Here is a 22393-nt window from a genome sequence, read left to right on the forward strand (position 1 = left end):
TTTCTCCAAAATCCTACATAAACGGAAGAAACAGAGATAGAAAACAAAATTGGAGAAAGAAATTTAGTAAATAACTTTTCTATTTTTCATTTTTTCCACTTCTCAATTTCTCCGTATTTTTGAAAAATCCTCCATTTTTTCAAGTTGGTAAACGATCCCTTTAATTTTCTTCGAAAACTATATTGTGTGGTTGACAGAAAATGACTTTGACCAAAATGACTTTATTTTCTTTCGTGAGTTCCGTCAATAAAAAATATTTTTTGTTAACTAAATTTTGTGTACATCCAACTACTGAAAACCTGAAAAATATCCCAATTTCAAAACATACTCTTAATGAAGTTTGGTATTTTTCTCAAAAAAAAAAAAAAAAAAAAACACACACACACACACAAGCATTTTATAACCACTAATAAAAAAAATTTATTATAAAAAAAATGGTTAACCGCCTCTTTAGATTCCGGCGATACACTCCGCCGCGACAGTTCCCGGCTTCACGCTTATGCATTGTCAGATTTCCCGCCCCTTCTGTTCCGAAATCCCAAGCAGAAAATCAAGGTCTTGCAGTAGCCAATATAGAATCAAGATTTCAACTTTTTTGAACCCTCGCCGCCCACTCTCTTCTGAATGGGGTTATCTTCCATCAATATGTCCTGGGTTCTTCTCCTTTTCTTCTCCATCTTCACCTCACCTGCAATGTTCATCACCCCATCCTTTTCTTCTCCCAATATCACACTCATTGGCGACGCCAGTTTCTCTAACACCTCCATCGCTCTCACCCATGCCCAAAACTGCACCGCCGCCGCCGCCGCCGCCTCTCTTTCTGGGATTGGCAGAGCTTTGTATGTAAACCCAGTTCGATTTCTTGAACCCGCAACTAAATCCGCTCTTTCTTTTATTTCCAGTTTCTCCTTCACCATCACCCTCACCACCCCTTCTTGCTCCTTCGGTGATGGCTTTGCGTTTTTGATCACCTCCGATGCTACCTCCTTCAGCCGCTCTGATGGGTTCATGGGCCTTCCAGAACATTCTTTCTTGGCTGTGGAATTCGATACTAATTTTGACCCGTTTCTTGAGGACCTGAATGATAATCACATTGGGATTGATCTCAATGGCGTTAAGCCTTTGGCATCTGTTGACGTGATTCCAAGAGGGGTGGATCTGAAGAGCGGGAGAGAAATGACAGCTTGGATTCAATACATAGATCAAGACAGGACGATAAGGATTTGGGTTGGGCATAATTCTGAGATTAGGCCTCCTGATCCGATTCTGGAATCCCAGATTGACCTTTCCACTTACTTGGAAGAATTCATGCATATTGGCTTCACTGCTGCTAATCGGAAAGGCTCAGCTGTTTATTCCATTGATCATTGGAAGTTCAAGACTTCTGAATTCCTTTCTTCCACCAATACAATGGACGAAGCGGATTGCTTGATGTGCATTTCTGGTGACAATAACGACACTGGGAGAAATAATGCTACTTCTGCAGGTTCACTCAAAAGATCCCTCAACCTCCTACTTCCTTATGGTGGTTTATCCGCTGCAGCTGTATTTTTGGTGATCGCAATTATAGTGCTTGTTTGGGTTTGCCTAACAAGGAAAGGGCCTAACAGAGAACAGAAGGAAGCTGAAATCTGTAGATTCCAGGGAAACAGAGTGCCCCAAAGATGGTCACTCAACGAGATAAGATCAGCCACGGAAGGGTTCAATCAGGAGAGAATAGTTGGGGAAGGAGCATCAGCTGTTGTGTATGAAGGATCAATGGCGTCTCGGGGCGGGGGCGTGGTTGCAGTGAAGAGATTCACCCAGGGGAGCAAAATGGGCACTTCTCATCATCATATCCCATTCAGCACCGAGTTTGCTTCAATGGTGGGATGCTTAAGACACAAGAACTTGATTCAGCTCCAAGGATGGTGCTGTGAGAGGAACGAGCTGGTTTTAGTGTACGAGTTTATGCCTAATGGAAGCCTGGACAAACTTCTCCACTCACACGCGGGTTTCAACAAGTTCCTCACATGGGAGAGAAGGCTGAACATAGTTCATGGAGTTGCTTCGGCTCTGGTTTATCTACACGAAGAATGCGAAACCCAGATTATCCACAGGGACGTGAAGGCGTGTAATATAATGCTGGATGGCGATTTCAATGCCAAGCTTGGAGACTTTGGGTTAGCGGAAGTTTTTGACAATTCTAAGACACGGGACAGCACTGTCCCCGCAGGGACAATGGGGTACCTGGCTCCTGAGTACGCGTTTTCCGGCGTCCCCACCGTGAAAACAGACGTGTACAGCTTCGGGGTGGTGGTGCTGGAGGTGGCGTCGGGGAGACGGCCGGTGGACGAGCACGGCGTGTCCATCACGGATTGGATTTGGGATTTGTGGGAGAAAGGACGGATCACAGAGGCGGCGGATCAGAGACTTTCGGGGCGGTTTAACAGGGAGGAGATGGATAGAGTGGTGATGGTAGGGGTGTGTTGTGTCCATCCTGATCATGAGAGGAGGCCGAGAATGAGGGAAGCTGCGAGGATGCTGAAAGGTGAAGCTCCACTTCCCGTTCTGCCGCCCAGGAAACCAGCCATCAGGATTCAATCTGTGTTCCCACAAGGGTTTGATCAAATCATCAACCCTAATGCTGCTTCGCGATACGATAACGATACTCCATGGTCAACTCCCAGGACTCATTTCAGCCGGATCTAGCTAGCTTCAATTCCTAAGATCTCATCTGTTACTTCTATCTTGTTTACTTTTTCAGTTTTAATTTTGTTGTTCATTCATACATTTCAAGCAGAATCATATTTCATAAGCTGTACAAGTGAACAGTGCTCTAAATGATCTCTGAATTCTGAATTGCCAACAAGAAGAAGATCGAGATTCGAGAGTGGTCAATAATATACAGTGTAGATTCATTTCATTTTAGAGGGTATAATTCTAATGTGGAAATCTATCCTATGAGTTTTCTGCATTTGATTGATACGATAGAATTAAAATTCTATGAAATGACAACACTTTAACTTTGTGGAATTAAAAATTCCATGCTTCTTTCCTTTCAAAAAAAAAAATAAAAAATTCCATGCTTCCAGGATTTGTAATTTTTTTTTTTTAAATCACTAGTTGTGGGAAGAAAAATTAGATAAAATATTCCTCCACTTATAACTCTAACTTTGTTCTTTGTTTAATAATATAATAAATTAATTATTAAACTTTATACATATAATCCATTTTAATTTATAATAATAATAATAATAATAATAATGTTATTATTATTATACAATTTATTTCCTTTTGATTTATTATACTATTTTCATTATTACACATGAACATTTTAATTTTTATAATGTACTATTTATCCACGTTCAATTGACATACATACCAAATATTAAAATTGAAATTTTTAGTAATTTTATTTTCACCAACTAAACAATAAAATTTAAACTCATAGTTTATTCATCTCCCATGAATTAAAATTATATTAAGTTTTTTTTTTTTTTCATAATTCCCTCATTTTATACATGATGAGTAGTAGGGGTGTTCGTTCGGTTAATCAAAATTTTTAAACCTTTAACCGTTAACCGAACTAAAGTTTGTGTTACCGAATTAACTGAACTGATTTTTTTTTTCTATTAACCGAACTTTTTTAAGCTAAAATTTAACATCCTAAAAAATAACACATATAATAATAAATCTAATTAAAATAATACATATAATAATAATTTTGATTTCTAATTTCATTAGGAGATGAGAGCAGTAGGGTTACATAGTTACATTTAACATTATATATATATATAACTTCGGTTAATCGACACTTTCGAACTAAATTAACCGTTAACTGAAATTTTAATTAGGCCATTGAACTAAAAAAAATGCAATATAGCAGATGAATTGTCTCCGGCCGGCAGTTTCTGTTTTTTTTTTAAATCAATTATTTATTTATTAAAAATAATTTTAAAAAATGATTTTAAAATCGGTAACTTGCTCTATAAGGTAAAAAGTCATTTTGGGCTAAATTGCATGTTTTTGTGTTGTTCAATGACTCAATTGCATTTTTTTTTATTTCAATGTCCTAATTGCAGTTTGATGTGCAGTTGAGTGACGTATTTGACCTTCAATTCACTTGTCATTTTATTTTATTTTTTTTTAAATACTAATCATCAATTGATAATCGAGGGTGTGGCTTGCTTATGCATGCACTTATAACAAAAATAAATAAATAATAAAAATCAAACCGAATTAAAGAGGTTGTCAATGTATGGTCTTACCTAAAAATTATTCGTTAAAAGTAGATCTTATGTAAAGTCATTTCACGTTGTAGATGTATAACACTTTTACTTAATTAAAATATAATCCATTTCTAAATATTTATAAAATAAAAAATTAAAAAATTTCCTGAATTCTCTAGAAACATATGCAAGTATATTCGCTACCTTTTATGTCTCCACAAAAATTTATTGTAAGAAATAAAAAGTATATACGCTACCTTTCACCTGCCTATGTATTATTCTTCGTATTTCTCCCTTCATATCTCACTACTATACACTATAAACATCTCAATAATGGAGGAACACACACACGAGTAGTCAGCAAATGGGGAACGACGAGGAACATTCTAAGGCTTTGACTGAGATTATCTTCATATATATATCACGTATACAAGGGAGAAATACGAAGAATAATACATAGGCAGGTGAGAGGACGAGTTTACACCTTCATTTAAAGTTCAATTAGTCGTATTTCTGACGAAAGACCTCAATTGAAAAGAAATTGAAAGTCAAGGGACCTAAAGTGTCCAAAATAAAAGTCGAAAACTAATTTTGGAAAATCAATATAGTCGGAGGACCATTGCTGGAATTAACTCTTTTAATAAGTTCTAGTTTTTAACTACATTGTAAACTAGTAGGAAAGTTCTAGATTTAAGATGTATAATTATAATTAGAGTTAATTACTAAAATGGTCTATTGACTATAGTGAAATTATCAATTGAATCTTTGACTATTTTTTTTTGTCTAATTAAGTCTCTAAACTTTAAAAATTTTGACCAATTAGCCTTCAGACATCCATTTATTGGGACCAATATGGTAATTTTGTTATAGTTAAGAAACCATTTCGATCATCGCATGCACCATTTTCACTTTTATTAAATTGAAGAGTTTATTATCAAATGATCCATTGATTATTGTAAAATTAATAATTTAATCATGAGTAAATAGACGTCTGACACTAAACAAACGGAGGACTAAATTAGTTAAGATTTTTAAAGTTTAAAGACTTAATTAGATAAAAAAAAAAGTAATAATCAAAGACGAATTTTATAATTTCGCTATAGCCAATAGACTAATTAACTCTTATAATTATATATATATATATATATATATATATATATATATATATATATAATTAGTGTTGTCTTTCATACAAAAATCACTTCACTAGAGTTGGCATCAGATGTGTTATCATTATTGTTGTTTTTATTATCATTAATTGCTGTCGTTTTCTGGTAAACTACTTGTACACTGTACAAGCTTGGGCTTTGTTGGGGTTGCAGTCAAAAGATGGGGAAAAGATGAGAACCTAGGTAAAAGTGTAAAAGCTTAAAAGGGTAAGTGTAAAAGCGCATCCCTTCTCTCTCTCTCTTCTCAGTTTGGTTATGCTGGTCTCTGTTGCCAACTTGCCATGAGTATGGCTCACAGAATCATAAAAGAGGGTCCACTTTTCCCAACACTCTCTCTGCTTCACTCATCCACCATTTTGTGAGACATTTAATATTAAATGTTTTGTAAAACATAGTCACATTATTATTGACGGCTACATATGTAATAACGTTTAATGAATAATGTTATAATTATAATGTTCGTTAAGACACGCATTATGAACACGTCTGCAGTTATACAAAAAGTAATATCATTAATGAAACCCGGCCCCAATTCAAGATTATCGTAATTAGATATAATTTTATGATTGTTGACAAATAGTATTCCAACACCAATGAATTATAGCATCTTAAATTAGAATAATTTATACTTTATAGCATAAGATGAGACGAATTCAGTCAAATTTCTATCAAACTTATTTTGAGGTTGTTGTCCCAAAGCTTTGTCGCATACACACAAGTTTAAATTTATTTAATTTAAACAAAAAAAAAAGAAAAAAAGAAAAAAAAAAGTAATTTTTGATTAATGGGTTAAATATTTGATTAATAAGTCATATCGTTAACATCATTAATCAAAGATTTAGTTTGTCTCATGAATTGAGACCCGTAAAATGATTTCACACAAATTTTTGCTTAAACTTTATAATAACAATAATTCGTTTTTGCATAATTATTATCATTACAAATACATATTAAGCTTTTAAAATCATTGCAGATTGAGAGTCATATGTTTATAAACACTCATGAGTTTAGAAAGTGGGATCATGTAGTCTAAAATACTATCTAACAAATCATTAAAACTTAGGGTGTGTTTGGTTGATGGGTTTTGCTCATAGGAATGTGTATGAAAGTGATTGTTACTGTTTGGTTGATAAGTTTTTATAACACTACTATGGGTTTTGAATACCCCATCAATTGAAAAACACATACTCAAATAAAAGAAGAGTTTCATTCCCCTATTCATTCTCAAACACTATTATTAGTAAGTAGTAACCATTCTCATCTCACCCTACTACCAAACATGTTAACTAGTAAATACTTCCACCAAAATCCATTACAATTAACAAGTATTTGATACCCATTCCGATTTCAATTCCCATGTGTGAACCAAACATACTCATAGCTTGCTATAAAAATAAATAAATAAATATCAAGGGTGTTAAATTAATAAAAGTAATTCATGTTGAGATGTTGTATTGTACTATATATTCGCATAATAATAATTACATTTGATTTCTAAACATTGTAAACTGTGATACTGTGGAGCCCAGACCTCTACGAGTTTGCTTGCTCTACACTATCTAAAATCATGCAAAAATGAAATTACTTCGTATTTGATTAACAAAATGTCTTGCAAAATATATATGTACTTAGGATCACATAAGAACACATTCATGATATAAAATTAAGAGAGCGTTACACTCTTACACATCACCTATTTTTTTTTTTTTATAATTAATAATTTTAACATTATAATTTAAAATTTTAATTTAAAATATAAATAAAAATAAATAATAAAATAAAATAATTTTTGAATTATAAAATATAATTTTATAAATTAATCAAAATATAATTTCATATATTAAAATTCACATTCGGAACAAATTAACACTCCAGAGCAAATATAAAATTTTTAAATACCAAATATACCAACAATTAATACAATTAAAATATATCAACTAAATTAAAATAAAAAATAAAAGGAAATTATATTTTCATTCCAAAATTATAAAGTAATTGTAGAATTCGTCTATGAGTGTTGGTCATACTCAGTTTTCAATTTTCATCCCTAAGTTATTATAATATTATTGATGTTGCTGATAGTAAATGAATTGCTAATGCCACTACAAAGTCGGTTATTTGACTATTGAGAATCGTATGCCATGTTTAATTGTTGATTATGGTGGTATAAATAGTCATATTTACGCTACCTATAAAATTATTGACTTTTTCAATTTTTTTAAATTTTGAAGTTATTTTATACCTTAAAGTGGGACAAATAACAACATCCCATTAAAAGCCACACGATAAGACAAGGAGAGAGAGAAGAATAAAACGAGAGATTAGAGAATTTCCTTTAAACAAAAAAACGTCTAAGGCTGGTAAAAGTTGAGGTTGATGTTGTTTGATTATTTTAAGGTTATCACGCTAAGGCCGTTGTCATTTTTGTCTCCACCCCTTTCTCTCTCCCTCTCGTCAAATATAATTTTTCAAAAAATTTTGCTAGCCCTACTCACATATGACATACCCACTCCACAGTTTTAACCATTATTTCAATTTCCTTTTTCATTAATGCACAGTAATTGTAGGGTTGAAGTAAAAAATTTTAATTTTTAGGGGTGACGAGAAAAATATGGTATCATCATTTGAGTGTGTATTTATTAAGCTAATGATCTTTAAATACAATAATTATGCTCTTCAATTTGGACATTTAGTTTAATTTTGAGCTAATAAAATTTTGAATTTTTCTATCATATGATGAGTTTTAATGATCCTTTTTATAATAAAAAGAATTTAATTTAGTTCCATGTAAACAAGCTAATCAATTATATTAACGGTGTGTTTTTTTTCCTCAGTAGTCAAAATGTATTTTTTATGTAAATGTAGTTAATTTTTTTTTTGGTAAATTATATAAAAATTTAATTTTTGACCATAAAAAAATGGTTGGAAATTTCGAATACCCCTTTTTTATCATCAAAATTTTTATGACAATCAATTCAAATTTTGAACATATTTTAAAAATCTTTACTTCTATTCTACATAGAGAAGAAAGAAATAACCCAGAGAAGGGAAGGAAGGAAAGAAGAAGGATGAGGAGGTACTCACCAGTCACCATCAAATTATTTTAATGTTCAGTTATGTTCTTTTGTAGTTTTTGCCCATCCACAAAAAAACAAACACATTACAAGGACCAAAAGTATAATTAAAAAAAAAAAATAGATTCATGTCTATTCTCTCGATTGAATTTGTTACATGTGATTTTTTTTTAGTGCTATTTACCTCTCCTGTGTAATGCATGAGCAACGTAACCGAACTTGATCTTTAAATTAAAAGTAACCCAAAAATATCCATATATGATCCTATGATGTTGTTCTGATGGGTAATAAGTTATCCAAAAAAGATTAACATACTAGGGCAAACAAAAACTTTGGTGCATTAATTAATTACATGAAAAATGGCAATACAATTGAAACACACTTAACGTTTCATAATAATAAAAACACAACAGTTTTCAAAAAAAAAAAAAATAAAAAATAATCCTCTTTTGTACAAATAACAAACCATAATTTTGCATAATAATAAACACACAACAAATCATACCCTATATATTCACACTTAATATTAATAGTAAAAATAACAAACCATAATTTTGCACTAAAGTTATAGGATAATTGTATAATTTGTTCATAAGTGTTGGCCATGCTCAGTTTTTTTCCCTAAGTTATCATTGACGTTGCACCTTTCATCATTTCATGTTCACTTTTCGTCCTTGAGTTATATTAAAATTGCAAATTTCATCCCAAATATTTTATTTGCTATCTTACTTTTCATCATTTCATGCACAATTCCAAGTTATATACTTCTTTCATCTCATTTTTGCTATCTTAGTTCCAAATTAAAATATTGTCCAATTTAGTAAAATAAAAACTACAATTATTTTTTATCCGTTTCCGTTGTGAGTTTTTTAAGAATGATTCAATTAATTGATAAAAATGATATATAAATACATTTGGAATCAATTTCTGATAATTGAGTTAAATATATAAAATTGAATGACCTACAACTCACATGGATGATGAAAATGGTGTTATATTACACCTTTTTAAAAAAAAATAGAAAAATGAATATTTTTACTAAAACAAAAGAATAAAGACACGAAAATACTCCGATCGGTAGTTAATAGATCATTTATTTATTTATTCTCTTCAATAGAAGTGTGAAATGTTACACAGCTAATAATATATAGTTAATTAATTTAGATGGTGAAATCATGAGAGGACTACTCTGATTAAGTCATGTGTTTTCTGATGCAAAAGGTAGGAGCACTTGGACTTTGAAGAAAAATTTTGTTGGTTTTATTTATAAAAGGAAAATACCCCTCCGAGGCTCTGATCCTCTTCTCCATTTCTGATTTCTCCGATCCCTCTATCTACTTCCAAGTCTCTCTCCTTCCATTTTGGTTTTCTACTGAATATCCCGGGCTGCCACCGCTTTTAGGTAAGTCGATCTGATCTGCTTTGTTTTTCCTTTTGCTGTTATAAAATGCTTCAAGGGATGGAAAATGGCCGGCCTTCTTCTTCTTCTTCTTCATGTGTTCACCCATGATATCAATAGCTCTCTTTCTGGACTGTTGTAGTATTATATCTATCTCATAGCATTGTCGTTCCTTGTCCTTTCATTCATCATTTTTTTTTTTCTTTTTTGAAGTGATCGGCCGTCGCAACCACCGACTGGCTAGCCTTCTTGGCTAACCGGTCGCTGCAACTCTCTCTCTCTCTCTAGCCTTAGCTTACATACAGAGTATCTAAGAAAAGAAATATGGCATTTTACCTAAGAAATAATTTGGTATTTGTTTGCGTTTTTGCAGGCCATGTGGAAATTTAACTTGAGGGACCTTATTGTTTGTACTGGCATCATTCTCTTCATACTCGCCGCCTCCATCACCGGATTTATTCTTTTCGTAGATCCCCAGTTGGTCAACCAATACACCGTCCGTATGGTCCTTATGGTCCTCTCGGGTGTCTCGGGCGTGCTTTCTTTCTCATTGAAGGGTGAAGGTAACCTTTTTAAATAAATAAAATTTCTTATTTATTTAATTTTTTTTTTGCTTGTTGTACTGTTGTTGTTATTATTATAGTTATAGTAATAGTAATTGTGTATTAATAATATTTGTTGTATTGTGATTGGTGTTATTATTATAATTTCATAATGTTATGGATATGATCGGGACGTCAGTGGTATTCCCTATGTAAGGGTTGAAGTTATGAGTTTAATAGTTGGGGGAAACATTATTTTTGAACATGTGATGGGAAGAGTTGGGACTCTCAACACAAACTTTTTCGACCAAGTGGCGGTGGCACTTAGTTACGCAGTCCCTTCCGTATTCATGGTTGCAATCCTCATCAGGGGCTGGGGCTCTTCTTCAGGTCGTCTCAACTACATTCTCTCCCTTATACATTTTTCAATTGTGTGTTCATTCATCTGGCACAGCACCTACATAAACTTTGACCACAATGACTTGCCCATTACTAATGGCACACCGTCCAACCTCGTCTTCATCTCGGCGCGCTTCATTTACGTGCTCGCGGCGCTCTCCCTTATAGTCCAGTTCTACTATGTACCAGGGGGGGTCACCACGGTGCGCAACCGCAACAAACTCGTGGCCTTCCTGTTGCTCATCCTGGTGTCCTCAATCGCCACTGCTGCTACATTCTGGGGGACTAGTAATGCTTGGATTGCGTACTACGTTACGGCGCCTATGTGGTTACTTTCCACCGTGGGGTTCGCGTTCGCAGTCCGAGGTATTGGGACGTTTCATTGGTGCCGTGGCTTTTGTCCTGGACAGTTGCTCTAAACATATTCGTCCTTGGATCAATGGACACAAACACTTTAATGAGATGTGGAGTGTGGACCGGACTTCTTCTCATCATTTACTATTTCTCCTTCATCTGCCTCCACCCCGTCACTGCACAGGAGCTGCTGGAAATTATGACCATGTGAACACTAAGAATTATGTATTTAATTTCCTTGTCATTTTTAGTTGTGGATGAATTTCGAATTATGCATGTATTTGGAATTGTGTTGCTGGTCTATTAAGGAAAGACGTCTTTTTTGCACTGCAATAAATTAATTAATTAATTAATTAATGCTTCTGGCTTCATGCCTAGCTAGCTAGCCAGCTCTATGGATTCTCCATCATCTCATTTGGTTCATGCAGGCATCAATTTGGGATTAACTTTGAACTTTTCACCCGTACAACTTTGACCAAGTCTCCGCACATCTGCTGAGTTAACATTTGGTGCTCCTGTTTGCGTAATGTTAGGTACTGGAAGAAACCTTTCAAGGGGCTTCTAATTCCAATTCGTATTCAAGTTACACTAATTTCAAAAGTAAAACAATATAATGAAAGAGAATGAAGAACTCTTCCATAAAAAAGACTGAAATAACAATATATTTTTCTGTTTTTTCCATCTTCATATATAATGATATATTTATACTAATTTACTAATACCTATAATAATTAACCTACTGAAATTATACTAACTATACAAAATAATTAAATTTATTATTTGTTATTCTAATATTCTTTATAACTCAAATTAATGTCTAGAGTACACTTAAAACCTTAACCACCTAATTGGATCACTTATTCTTACATGAAAAACTTGTTAAACGACAAAATAAATAATTATTACTTTATGAAATAGCGATTACGAGGGCCAAGGGCCATCATATCATTGTTTTGAAGAGTCAACCTAATGAAATTGAGGTTCAATCTTTTGACCTCTCATATGGGAGAAGTCACTACATGCTATCTGAGCACAATGTGCTTGACCATCCATTGTATCATTTAATTTGCAAGGCATTCATAATATTGAATCTTCAATATAATCTTGCTCCAAACCTATTTTAGATGACCTGTGCTTGCACGTTTTTTTCTTAACAATTGCCCTACCGATCTTATTACCACTCTTATCAATTATACATTATTTTCTTAAACTATACCCTCATAATTTACGATTGGATCAGTCATTTATATTGATTGCGGTATTAAATCAATGATCCATAAACACTAATTTTGATAAGATCTATATTCTTACGTTAAGAGATTGATGTTTTAAGATATTCTCATGTTTTATAGATTCGAAAAATTTTAAATTCACACGTTAATTAAGGAAAATATTGTTTTTTGACGTTATGGGTTGTTTACCTATCTATCTTCTCATCTCAATGATTAATAGAGATGAAGTCATTCCGATCGGGCTTCCAATGATTACGAGGCTTTCATAATTTGGCAAGTTTCCAAATGCACCAAAACATTCTGTTAGCTACCTCGTACATGGATTGAGAATATATTGTACTACTAATTGTTCGTATTTTAGCTAACTTAATTAGGTAGCGTGTTACATCTTGTTGAATTATTACACGGTTCAGTGAAACTTTACATCAATTCATGCCTAATGATAATAACATAATCATCATTTTGTAACAACCTTGATTGTTTTTTTTTTTTTTTTTTTTTTTTTGCAAGAACAACCTTGATTGTTGAAACTTGTAGCAGAAGGTACGTGACAACAGAGGTAAATTAAATAATTATTTAAAAATCAAAATATTTAAAAAATTTAAAAAGTTTAAAAAAAAAAACAAAAAAAAAAACCCTCGCCGGCGAGAAGTTGCTGTGTGTTTTTTTTTTTTTTTTTTTTTTAATGTTTTAATTTTTATATTCAATTATTTAATTTAAATTTATTAAAATAATATTTCTAATTATAATATTTTTTTTTTTGAAAAGTCTAATTCCAATATCTAATTTTTTGTGTAATTAAATTAAATTTGACAAGGGTGATGTAAATAATGTTATTTATGGTAATTTATATCCTACACCATGGCGCGCGTTGTATTGTGCGCCCAGATGCAAAACGACGTCGTTTCAATTTTTTTATTTTTATTTTTTGAAATTTCGCTACCCAGTGTTTGGCAGTTAATTTTTCTTAAAAAAAATCTCATGTTTAAAAATGTACATAATGTTATACTAGAATACACATAATTGTGTACATGAATGTACATAATTATATAACAAAATACACATACTCTTTTTTAAAGATAATACATATAATCTAACATAATACATAATAAACATAAACTTTTAACATAATACACATCAACTCTTAACATAATACACAAAAATTTCCTGATTCGGATGTACATAATTGTATAAAAAAATGTACATAATTGTATAAAAATGTACATAATAAAAAATATACATAATTGTATAAACAAATATACATAATTATGTCAACTTCCTACCGCGCTTCCCAAAACGACGTTGTTTTGAGAGGCGCGAGACGCATAGTACACTGTGCGCCGTTTTGCTATTTACTTCATCTATAAAATTGTTGATTTTTTCACCTTTTTAGAATTTCAAGATTATTTACAGGTGATATAAATAGTGATACCCGTGTACGTAATATTAATGAATTCTTTTCACACACATTTGATCATTATTTAATTTGTTCACATCATCAACAGCGCATTCATATTTCTCTTATTTCTAGCCTATCCTAATCAAATGCCATTGCATGCATCGCAAGATTCAATTCTGGCTTTAATTAATCATTCATCACATGCCTGCCTGCCATAAATGAAATGGAAAAGATAATTCAAAGTCATGAAATAATTAAGAGAAACATGAGATTGTAGTCTAATGGCACAAAGTGACTCAAATTAATTTTAAAATCAGATTTTTTTTTTAATGTTACTAGCTCTATTACAATGTAGTATCATGTTTTAATTTTAAAATCAGGTTAATAAAACTACTAGTGAAATTTTTGAGTCTTCCATATTCAATATAATGTCTTTGATAATTAATGCATTATGCACTAAAATCCATATATACCTCACAATGGAGAGGAGAGGAGTTACGCATTGTTCAAACGTACCCTACCAAGTCTACATTACCACGTACCCCCTCCCTTGCATAATTTAATTTTGTGCTCAACTCAATGTTAGTTTAATTGCGGCCTAACAAGTCTTTTACGTTAGAGTACGTACTTAATTAAACTTGGTTGCTACAATATTATTACTCATATACCCTTTACAAACTTCACATTTCTCCCAATTATCAAATTCAGAACCTTAGCTTAATTGGTTTACTAAAGCAGATGCGTGTGTATCTCTCTCTCTCTCTCTCTCTCTCTCTCTCTCTCTATATATATATATATATATATATATATATATATATATATATATATATATACTTGTTAAGCAAACCAAATAACAAGGCACGGATGAGATCATAGTTTTTGAACAAATGTAATCCATCCTTATTTTTCTTCCATCGGGAAGAACTTATATATAAAAACAAAATCGATAAATACAACTTAACGTAACCTGAAAATGCAATTAGACCATTGAATGAAAAGAAAAAAGAAAAAAGTGTCATTAGGCCACTTATTCGAACAAATAATTACACAATTATCCGTAAAGTGTGCGTGCAATGCACAGATAAAATTAATGAGAATGATAGGGCCAATTTAACTACTCTCGATGAGTAGTACGTCCGTAGGAGTTTTATGGTGATGAGATCATTGCTTTGTTTTTCCTTTTGCTGTTATTGTTATCTTTAGGGGTGGTCATGGGTCTGCTTTGGGTTCGACCCGTGCCAATATAGGTCACCCGAAAATTTTCGGGTGTTTTTTTTTCAAGCCCGAAAACCGAACCGAAAACTTTCAGATTCCCTTCAGGTTCGGGCTCTTCCGGTCGGTTTAATACGGGTCGGGTTGAAATTACCCGAAATTATAAATTATTACAAAATCTTAAAATTTTTTTAAGCAAGAAAATTCTGGAAGTAAACCCAAAAATTATAAATCAATTCCAAAAATAAATAAAGGACAATAATTACACGTATGACATTCCCAAAACTAGTTAATTACAAAATTTTTAAATAGAATTTAAAAAAATTAAATAAAACATACTGAAATATAATTGGGGGTAATGGCAATCATTTGGTAGATCGATTTAGTTCGTTCGCAAATATTCATCCGTTGATCCTTCACTAGTGGGCTGTTTCTTCAAATTAGGACCTGTAACAATTGTGAAAATTTATATATGAATTCCAATAATTATAATCATGATAAGATACTTAATAGAAAATACATATGAATTCTAATAATTATAATTATGATAAGATACTTCATAGAAAATACATCCGATACTTACATAGTTACATACAAACATTCCAAAACTTCCAGGGCATATAGCAAGCATAAGCAATGACCTAAATTCCTAAAATATAATAGTGAGCTAGTGACAATGTAATACAAAGAATCAGATCAAGGACTACCAATGCAATCTGTAATATAATTTTCACTATAAAATTAAATAAAAGGAAAACATATTATTTCTCATATCAAATCTCCATACACTAGTTTTAACACAACCATAGCCTGATCTGAATTAAATTAAACTTACAGCACATGAAAAAATAAACACTATAAATTGGTGAACTCACTGAATTTTACCAACTAAAAATATAAAACAATTAAATTTTTAAGTGTCAAACCCTAAACTGATACACATAATTAGAATTTACAACAAACATTCTACAGGAATTAATACACATAATTATACACAACAAATACACATAGCTCCTATATTACTTTATTAGATACAAACTATTTAAAATCAAAGAGAGAAACTATTAAAAATCAAACATACAAACTATGCACACACTGTTTGAGTCATATATTAGAACTTATAAAAAAAATGTATTTTTTAAAAAATCCTAAAGGCCTGAACCATTAAATTATGCACCAATGCATTTGACTAATTAGTCATGGTTCGCATCTACAAAGAATGATATTTTAATGAATTTTATAATTAATTAGCTTATCAAGAAAGATCACTGGCAGACAATTTTCAGTACAGTTGAACATATTTCTTTATAGATAGAATATTGATGTTGACTAATATGTTTTGATAGATCAGATCAGAGGAATACTATTCCATAAAAATGATAAAATTAACGCTTAATAATGAGTTTTGTTGTAAAATATGATCTTTCCTCTCGTGATCGATGCACAACATGCATGCAATCCTCATTTGCGGCAACCCTAAGCCTTGTGGAATATGATCGATAGATGTCGCTTCCTTCTCACTTCAGCCTTCTTTCTTGATTTGATTTCCTTGATCTCAATCTTGGTCCGATCCCTCCTACCATTCTTATATTTATGCTGACTTCTGAAAGGGTACTTTTGCTATCATCTGAGCAAATGAGAAAAAAGTTGGACTGCTTACCAGTTGACCAGTTGGATTAAAGACCACAGGAAGTGTAAGTAGTTTAAGGGACAAACAACTATAATTCTGAGGCTATAGATTTGTCGTATGTCGGTTTATTGTAGAAGCAATGTAGGTTTCTTAATTGCTAGGGACATGGATGGTGTTGTTGTACGTCATGTTCGAAGGTTAGCGAATCAAGTTGCTCACGTGCTTGTGCGGCTCGCTATTTCATCTTCTTTTTTGGTGTGTGAGAAATTATTCTACCTAATTGTATTTTGGACTTGTTATATGATGAATGAAGTTGTTCTTGGTTTAAAAAAAAAAGAAAGAAAAAGGGACAAACAACTGTTACATGCATCAAGTTTTACATTCAATTCACTTGTCATTTTATTTTTATTTTTTTAAATACTAATCATCAATTGATAATCGAGATTGGTCCTTACGAGGAGGTGTGGCTTGCTTATGCATGCACCTATAACAAAAATAAATAAATAATAAAAATCAAACCGAATTAAAGAGGTTGTCAATGTATGGTCTTACCTAAAAATTATTCGTTAAAAGTAGATCTTATGTAAAGTCATTTCACGTTGTAAATGTATAACACTTTTACTTAATTAAAATATAATACATTTCTAAATATTTATAAAATAAAAAATAAAAAAAATTCCTGAATTCTCTAGAAACATATGCAAGTATATACGCTACCTTTTATGTCTCCACAAAAATTGATTGTAAGAAATAAAAACATGCATACACTAAAAGTGTGCTTGGATAGGAACTTTTAATTTACACACTGTTATGAGTTTTGTCGTTTTGATACATATTATTAAATTTGTTTGTGTATGTTTATTATCTTACTATTGGTAAACACTAAACATGCACGATATGTATTTTAGCAATTGTTATGTCGTAGAAATGTGTCTATCTTGTAAGGTGGACACGGTTCCAATATGATGTTGATTTGTAATTTTAGAGTATCGATACGATTAGTGGCACCGTTTTTCTCCACCAATCATAATTTAAAAAAAAAAAATTGTCAAAACAACTCAGCGAGACGACGTGAATATAGAGTTCAATAATTATGAACATAGAGTTTTATAATTGTCATCCTTATGCGTGGATCTTAATAAGGGGAAGAAGAGGAATCACCCCAAATGGGATGAAGGATGAGAGATTACCATTAGGACCATATTTCTAACAGTCAACTAACAGAATTTTTAACAAATGACTAAATTGTGTAAAATCATCAAAGTCGAGGACTAAATTGAGCACAAAAAGTCATTTATGACTGAGTTGAGTAAAATCACTATAGTCGAGGACTATATTGCATATTAACTCGTAATATTATTATCTTTTATCAATAAATCTTAATTTATCTCCGCAATTATTGTTTTGTATCAATATATAAGTTACAGTAAAATTTTAAAAATAACAAAAATGAAAAAAAAAAAAAATGGCGCCACTAAAGACCATATTTTTGTGAATTAGGAAACACTGCCGTTTTGAACTAGAGGTGTATTCTAATTCATGATATAACAATTAGGTTCACTATAAAATTGACCTCTTAAATGATCATGCTTTTAACATATACAAATTCATGTACAAATTTGACTTTACCTAACCAATGACCAAGTCGTAACCGATACTCAAAGTAGAAATAAAATGTAGGTAGTCAAATACGGAGTGGAGTGTTCAATACGGTGTGATGTGCGTCGTCTTGGTCTCATAACACGCCAAACACGACTTTGAATTTTTCACCCGTAGAACTTTGACCAAGTCTCCGCACATCTGCTGAACGCCGGCCGAACAGTCGCTCTGCATCACCACCAATACCTTGGTAATCCCGTTGACCTTGCCCACCGCCTCCTGTGCGTCCTTGTCACGCGCCAGGCTGCAGACGCTCCACAGCACCGTTATCCCGTGCTCCGTCGCCGCTCGTGAGCACTTCATCAGCCTCTTCACTATCCCCGTTACGCACTCCTCGTCGGCACTGATTGCGGCCCTCCCTTCCGTACACGTCGCAACTGTTTCTAGCAGTTTCAAAGTCTTCTCCATCACTGCGTTTGCCCTTTCTGGACCGGAGAGAATTTTCCCGATGGTTTTCACGACACCGAACCGAACGAGCTCTTTCTTCACCGGCCTGGAGGTAGAAACGGCTATCAGACTTGAAACTCCGGCCTCGATTGCAAATCGATCGGTTTCTTCACTGATTAAATGACAAAGCTCGTAGAGTAAGCCTTGCTTTTCGGCGATCTTGAGCTGTGAGTCGCCGTCCAACGCGATAGATTCCAAAACTCTGGCGGATTGAATCTTCGAGCTCAAGCTCCCTTTCTGAAGAAGCAAAACGAATCGCGACAGATAATCGGTATCGCTTTTCAAAATCAACCTATTCAAGTGCTCTTTAATACCATTCTCCGATAAAATCAGGTCCAAAATCGCAATAATCGATTCACAAAATTCGATTTCGTCGGAATTCTTCAGAGCTGCGACAATACCGGAAACTGCCTCACTCGAATTAACAAAAAATCTCCGGTTCTCCTCAGAATATTTCACAAAATCGGCGATTTTCTTTGTAGAAACGGCGGTGCTAACTTTCTCGATATGCTTGATGATGTCGAGCGCTTCCTGTTTGGAGAGGGCGGAAGGCGAAGGCATGGCGGCTTGGTGATGGAGCCAGAGGTGGATGAGGCGGCGGAGGGTGAGGTTGGGAACGAAATCAGTGGAAGGGAGAACCTGCATGGTGGCGGGACAAGTGTTGTGGCCCTGAGAGAGCCACATCTGAATGGAGCTGCGGTCGTAGGTGACGCCGGAGCAGAGACTTACCGGAGACTTCATGACGTCCATGGATATGGGACACCGGAACAAGCTGGGAACGGTAACGTACAATCCCGCTCTCTTTTCTCTAGCCATTAATTCCAAACTCTCTTTCACTTGAGTGCCTGGTAGACCTCAGATCAGAGCCTAAATATAATGGGTTTTGGTCAACCAAATTAAGTAAATAATTGCGACTAACAGCAGTGATAATAACACGTAGAATAAAACTTAAAAGAGTATTAAATAATGGAGATGATATTTCATATTTGATAATGGTGGATGGGTTTGGTGAGCTAGTGGAAAGAGAGAAGAGAGCATGTTGGTCTTCTCACCGTGCCCCACACGCTCAAGTCCGTGGCTGGCATGAATTTCATGCACAAAAAGTCTGGTAGCCCCTTTGAGTCACTTGATAAACAAATTCTTACTAATAATGCATTTGACCAAATAGTCTAGAAGGTTCTTTGTGTGCAGTAAATAAAAATTTAACTTTTATTTGTTAAACAGAAAAAGACTGAGAGTGAAGAGGGAAAGATAGATCTCTTATTCATGCTCAGCCATTCTTATGGGCTATGGCAATATATATATATATATATATATATATATATATATATATATATATATATATATATATATATACAAGGTAAGCATAAATATGTACTAAATAGAAATAAGTACATCACTTACAATATGACTGTTACAACATGGCTGTTACAACATGGATAATAATGTCCAATAAGTATAATATTTATAACACTCTCCCTTGGACATTATTTGTCCACAACCTTGCTTCGATAAACACTTGCTAGGAAAATCTTGTGGGAAAAACCTAAACAAGAAAATAGTACAAGGTATATGGATAGCATACATTCATGCCTCATTAAAAACTTCACTAAGAAAATCACGTGGGAAAAAACCTAGTTGAAGAAAAGAGTACATGGTATATGTAATAAAAACATATATTGTATTGGTCGCCTCATTAAAAACCTAACTTAAGAAAACCCTGTGGGAAAAACTTAGTTAAGGGAAAAAGAGTACAACCATAAGCTTTCAGGGTGCAAACTGCATAATCTTCAGGATTTTGGGGTTTGTCTATTTAAGCAATTATTTTGTAACTTTTTCCCATTGTCATTACTATATCATATTCATGCCTCATTAAAAACCACACTAGAAAACCCAATGGGAGAAAACTAGTGAGGAAAAAAGTACATGATATTTATGTGTTGCAAATAGTGCGCAACTGTTAGTCTTTTATGACTTAATCTTCAAGATTTTACGTTCAATCTTCCGGATTGATTCAAGTAAATGTACTTCCCTTTGTGTTGCAAATAGTGCGCAACTGTTATTCTTTTATGACTTAATCTTCAGGATTTTACGTTAAATCTTCCAGATTGATTCAAGTAAATGTACTTCCCGTTGTGTTGCAAATAGTGCGCAACTGTTAGTCTTTTATGACTTAATCTTCAGGATTTTACGTTCAATCTTCCGGATTGGTTCAAGTAAATGTACTTCCCGTCTCCCCCTGAAGATAACAATCTTCAAGTTTTACATATATTTCAAAATTTGAAGAGATGGATTGGACAAATCTTCTGGATTGTCACTAGAGTAGTGTACAATAATCTTATGGCTCGCTCATATAACATTTGTGCAACACAAGTGTTATTGTCCTCATTTTGAACATTTAGGGAAATTCATTGTATAACCAGTTTGGACTTGGCATTGCGGGGATCAAACAAAACAGCCAGTACCCAAGTAGCCTATTAAAACCGTATAATGGTTTCTTACATAAATGTCATGTCTTTGTATCTCAAAGATACCGGAGGATATGTTAATCATTATTCATGTACTTCATCTGTAGGGGGGGTACTAAATTTTGCTAGCAATTTCATCGCAAATATGTTGCGATTATGGAACTTCTGGTTCTATAATGGTGCTCCAACGATAATGAAGTAAGGGACTTCGAGTCCAAAAATGTTCCTTATCTGCTTCAAGGGATTATTAGGCAACCTTTAGTTTGATAAAAACATAACACTTATATGCATATAGACATGTGAAAAAGCATTTTTAGATGTAGGCTGACTGGTGTATATATAAAAAAATCTTCAAAGAAAAATTCGATCTTCAAGTCGAGATAATACTTATAGCTTTCACAAGCTTTTTATTTCAAAAGTCTCAGTCTTTAAACATGAACTGACATTATCAAGCTCTTTATTATTTCATTGATGTTTACACCATCAATCTTGACTGAGATAATAAATAATAAATAAGTTCATTATCAACCCTTTATCGAGCACACAATGGTACATATTATTCCTTCAATGAGGATATTAACTCCATTCGCAACCCTTTAAAGAGTAAATAATGACACATAATAATACTTAAATAAATCCTCATTTCGAGAATTATGAATCCATCCAGGATTTCTCAAAATAAATTTAACTGCATATCTAAATTTATTATTCTGCCTATTGTATTATGTAGCGGAACTTAATGCCATTTACTGTGGGAGAATATATTTGATTAAAATCAATTAAGGGTCTCTGCGTGAACCCATAGGCTACAAACTCACTTCATATCTTATCACCTTGTTATTCTTACTTCTCTTTCATGCATACACTCATTTGTAACCTTCAGGGTTAATGCTTAATGGTGTATTGTTATAAAGAGAATTTATTCATTTTAGCGAGTCGAGCTATGCCTTAATTGCTCATTTATATATTAAATAGTCATGGCATTTCTGGTGCCTAACTCTGGATCCAGATTATCATATAACGAGCAATTTGTAATGGCAATTGTGTTGTTGACAACTATAACCTCTTTGTAAAACTCCCATATTTGTAAAAGTAATGGCAATTTCTAAAACAACCAGATTCTAAACATTTCCCAAAGATATTTTGATCTGGTCGTTTCACATCCCTAGTATTACGTTTGTTTGGTGCACTTATAAGT

The 22393-nt window shown here is 33.1% G+C and overlaps 2 protein-coding genes and 1 long non-coding RNA gene across 3 annotated transcripts; 1 reads left to right on the top strand and 2 right to left on the bottom strand.

The window, feature by feature from the left end:
* The first annotated feature begins 624 nt into the window (after window positions 1-624).
* Window positions 625-2884, top strand: LOC109169831 (L-type lectin-domain containing receptor kinase S.6). Its single transcript, XM_019318722.1, has one exon. It carries the CDS (start codon window positions 625-627, stop codon window positions 2689-2691), a length of 2067 nt encoding a protein of 688 aa, XP_019174267.1. The 3' UTR covers window positions 2692-2884.
* Window positions 2885-15216: 12332 nt separating this feature from the next.
* On the bottom strand, window positions 15217-15768 carry LOC109169940. Its single transcript, XR_002052303.1, has 2 exons — window positions 15575-15768; window positions 15217-15438 (listed from the first exon to the last, which is right to left on the bottom strand). It is a non-coding gene; the product is annotated as an uncharacterized LOC109169940 (long non-coding RNA).
* A 2398-nt stretch (window positions 15769-18166) lies between these two features.
* On the bottom strand, window positions 18167-19691 carry LOC109169664 (U-box domain-containing protein 28-like). The gene has a single exon (XM_019318526.1). The coding sequence runs from the start codon at window positions 19541-19543 to the stop codon at window positions 18326-18328; it is 1218 nt and encodes a 405-aa protein (XP_019174071.1). The 5' UTR covers window positions 19544-19691; the 3' UTR covers window positions 18167-18325.
* Between the last annotated feature and the right edge of the window lie 2702 nt (window positions 19692-22393).

The sequence above is a fragment of the Ipomoea nil genome, unplaced genomic scaffold (assembly GCF_001879475.1).
Source record: "Ipomoea nil cultivar Tokyo-kokei standard unplaced genomic scaffold, Asagao_1.1 scaffold3321, whole genome shotgun sequence".
NCBI lineage: Eukaryota > Viridiplantae > Streptophyta > Magnoliopsida > Solanales > Convolvulaceae > Ipomoea > Ipomoea nil.

Coding starts and splice junctions, on each gene's coding strand:
- LOC109169831 (XM_019318722.1), top strand. CDS start 625: ATGGGGTTATCTTCCATCAATATGTCCTGGGTTCTTCTCCTTTTCTTC.
- LOC109169664 (XM_019318526.1), bottom strand. CDS start 19,543: ATGGCTAGAGAAAAGAGAGCGGGATTGTACGTTACCGTTCCCAGCTTG.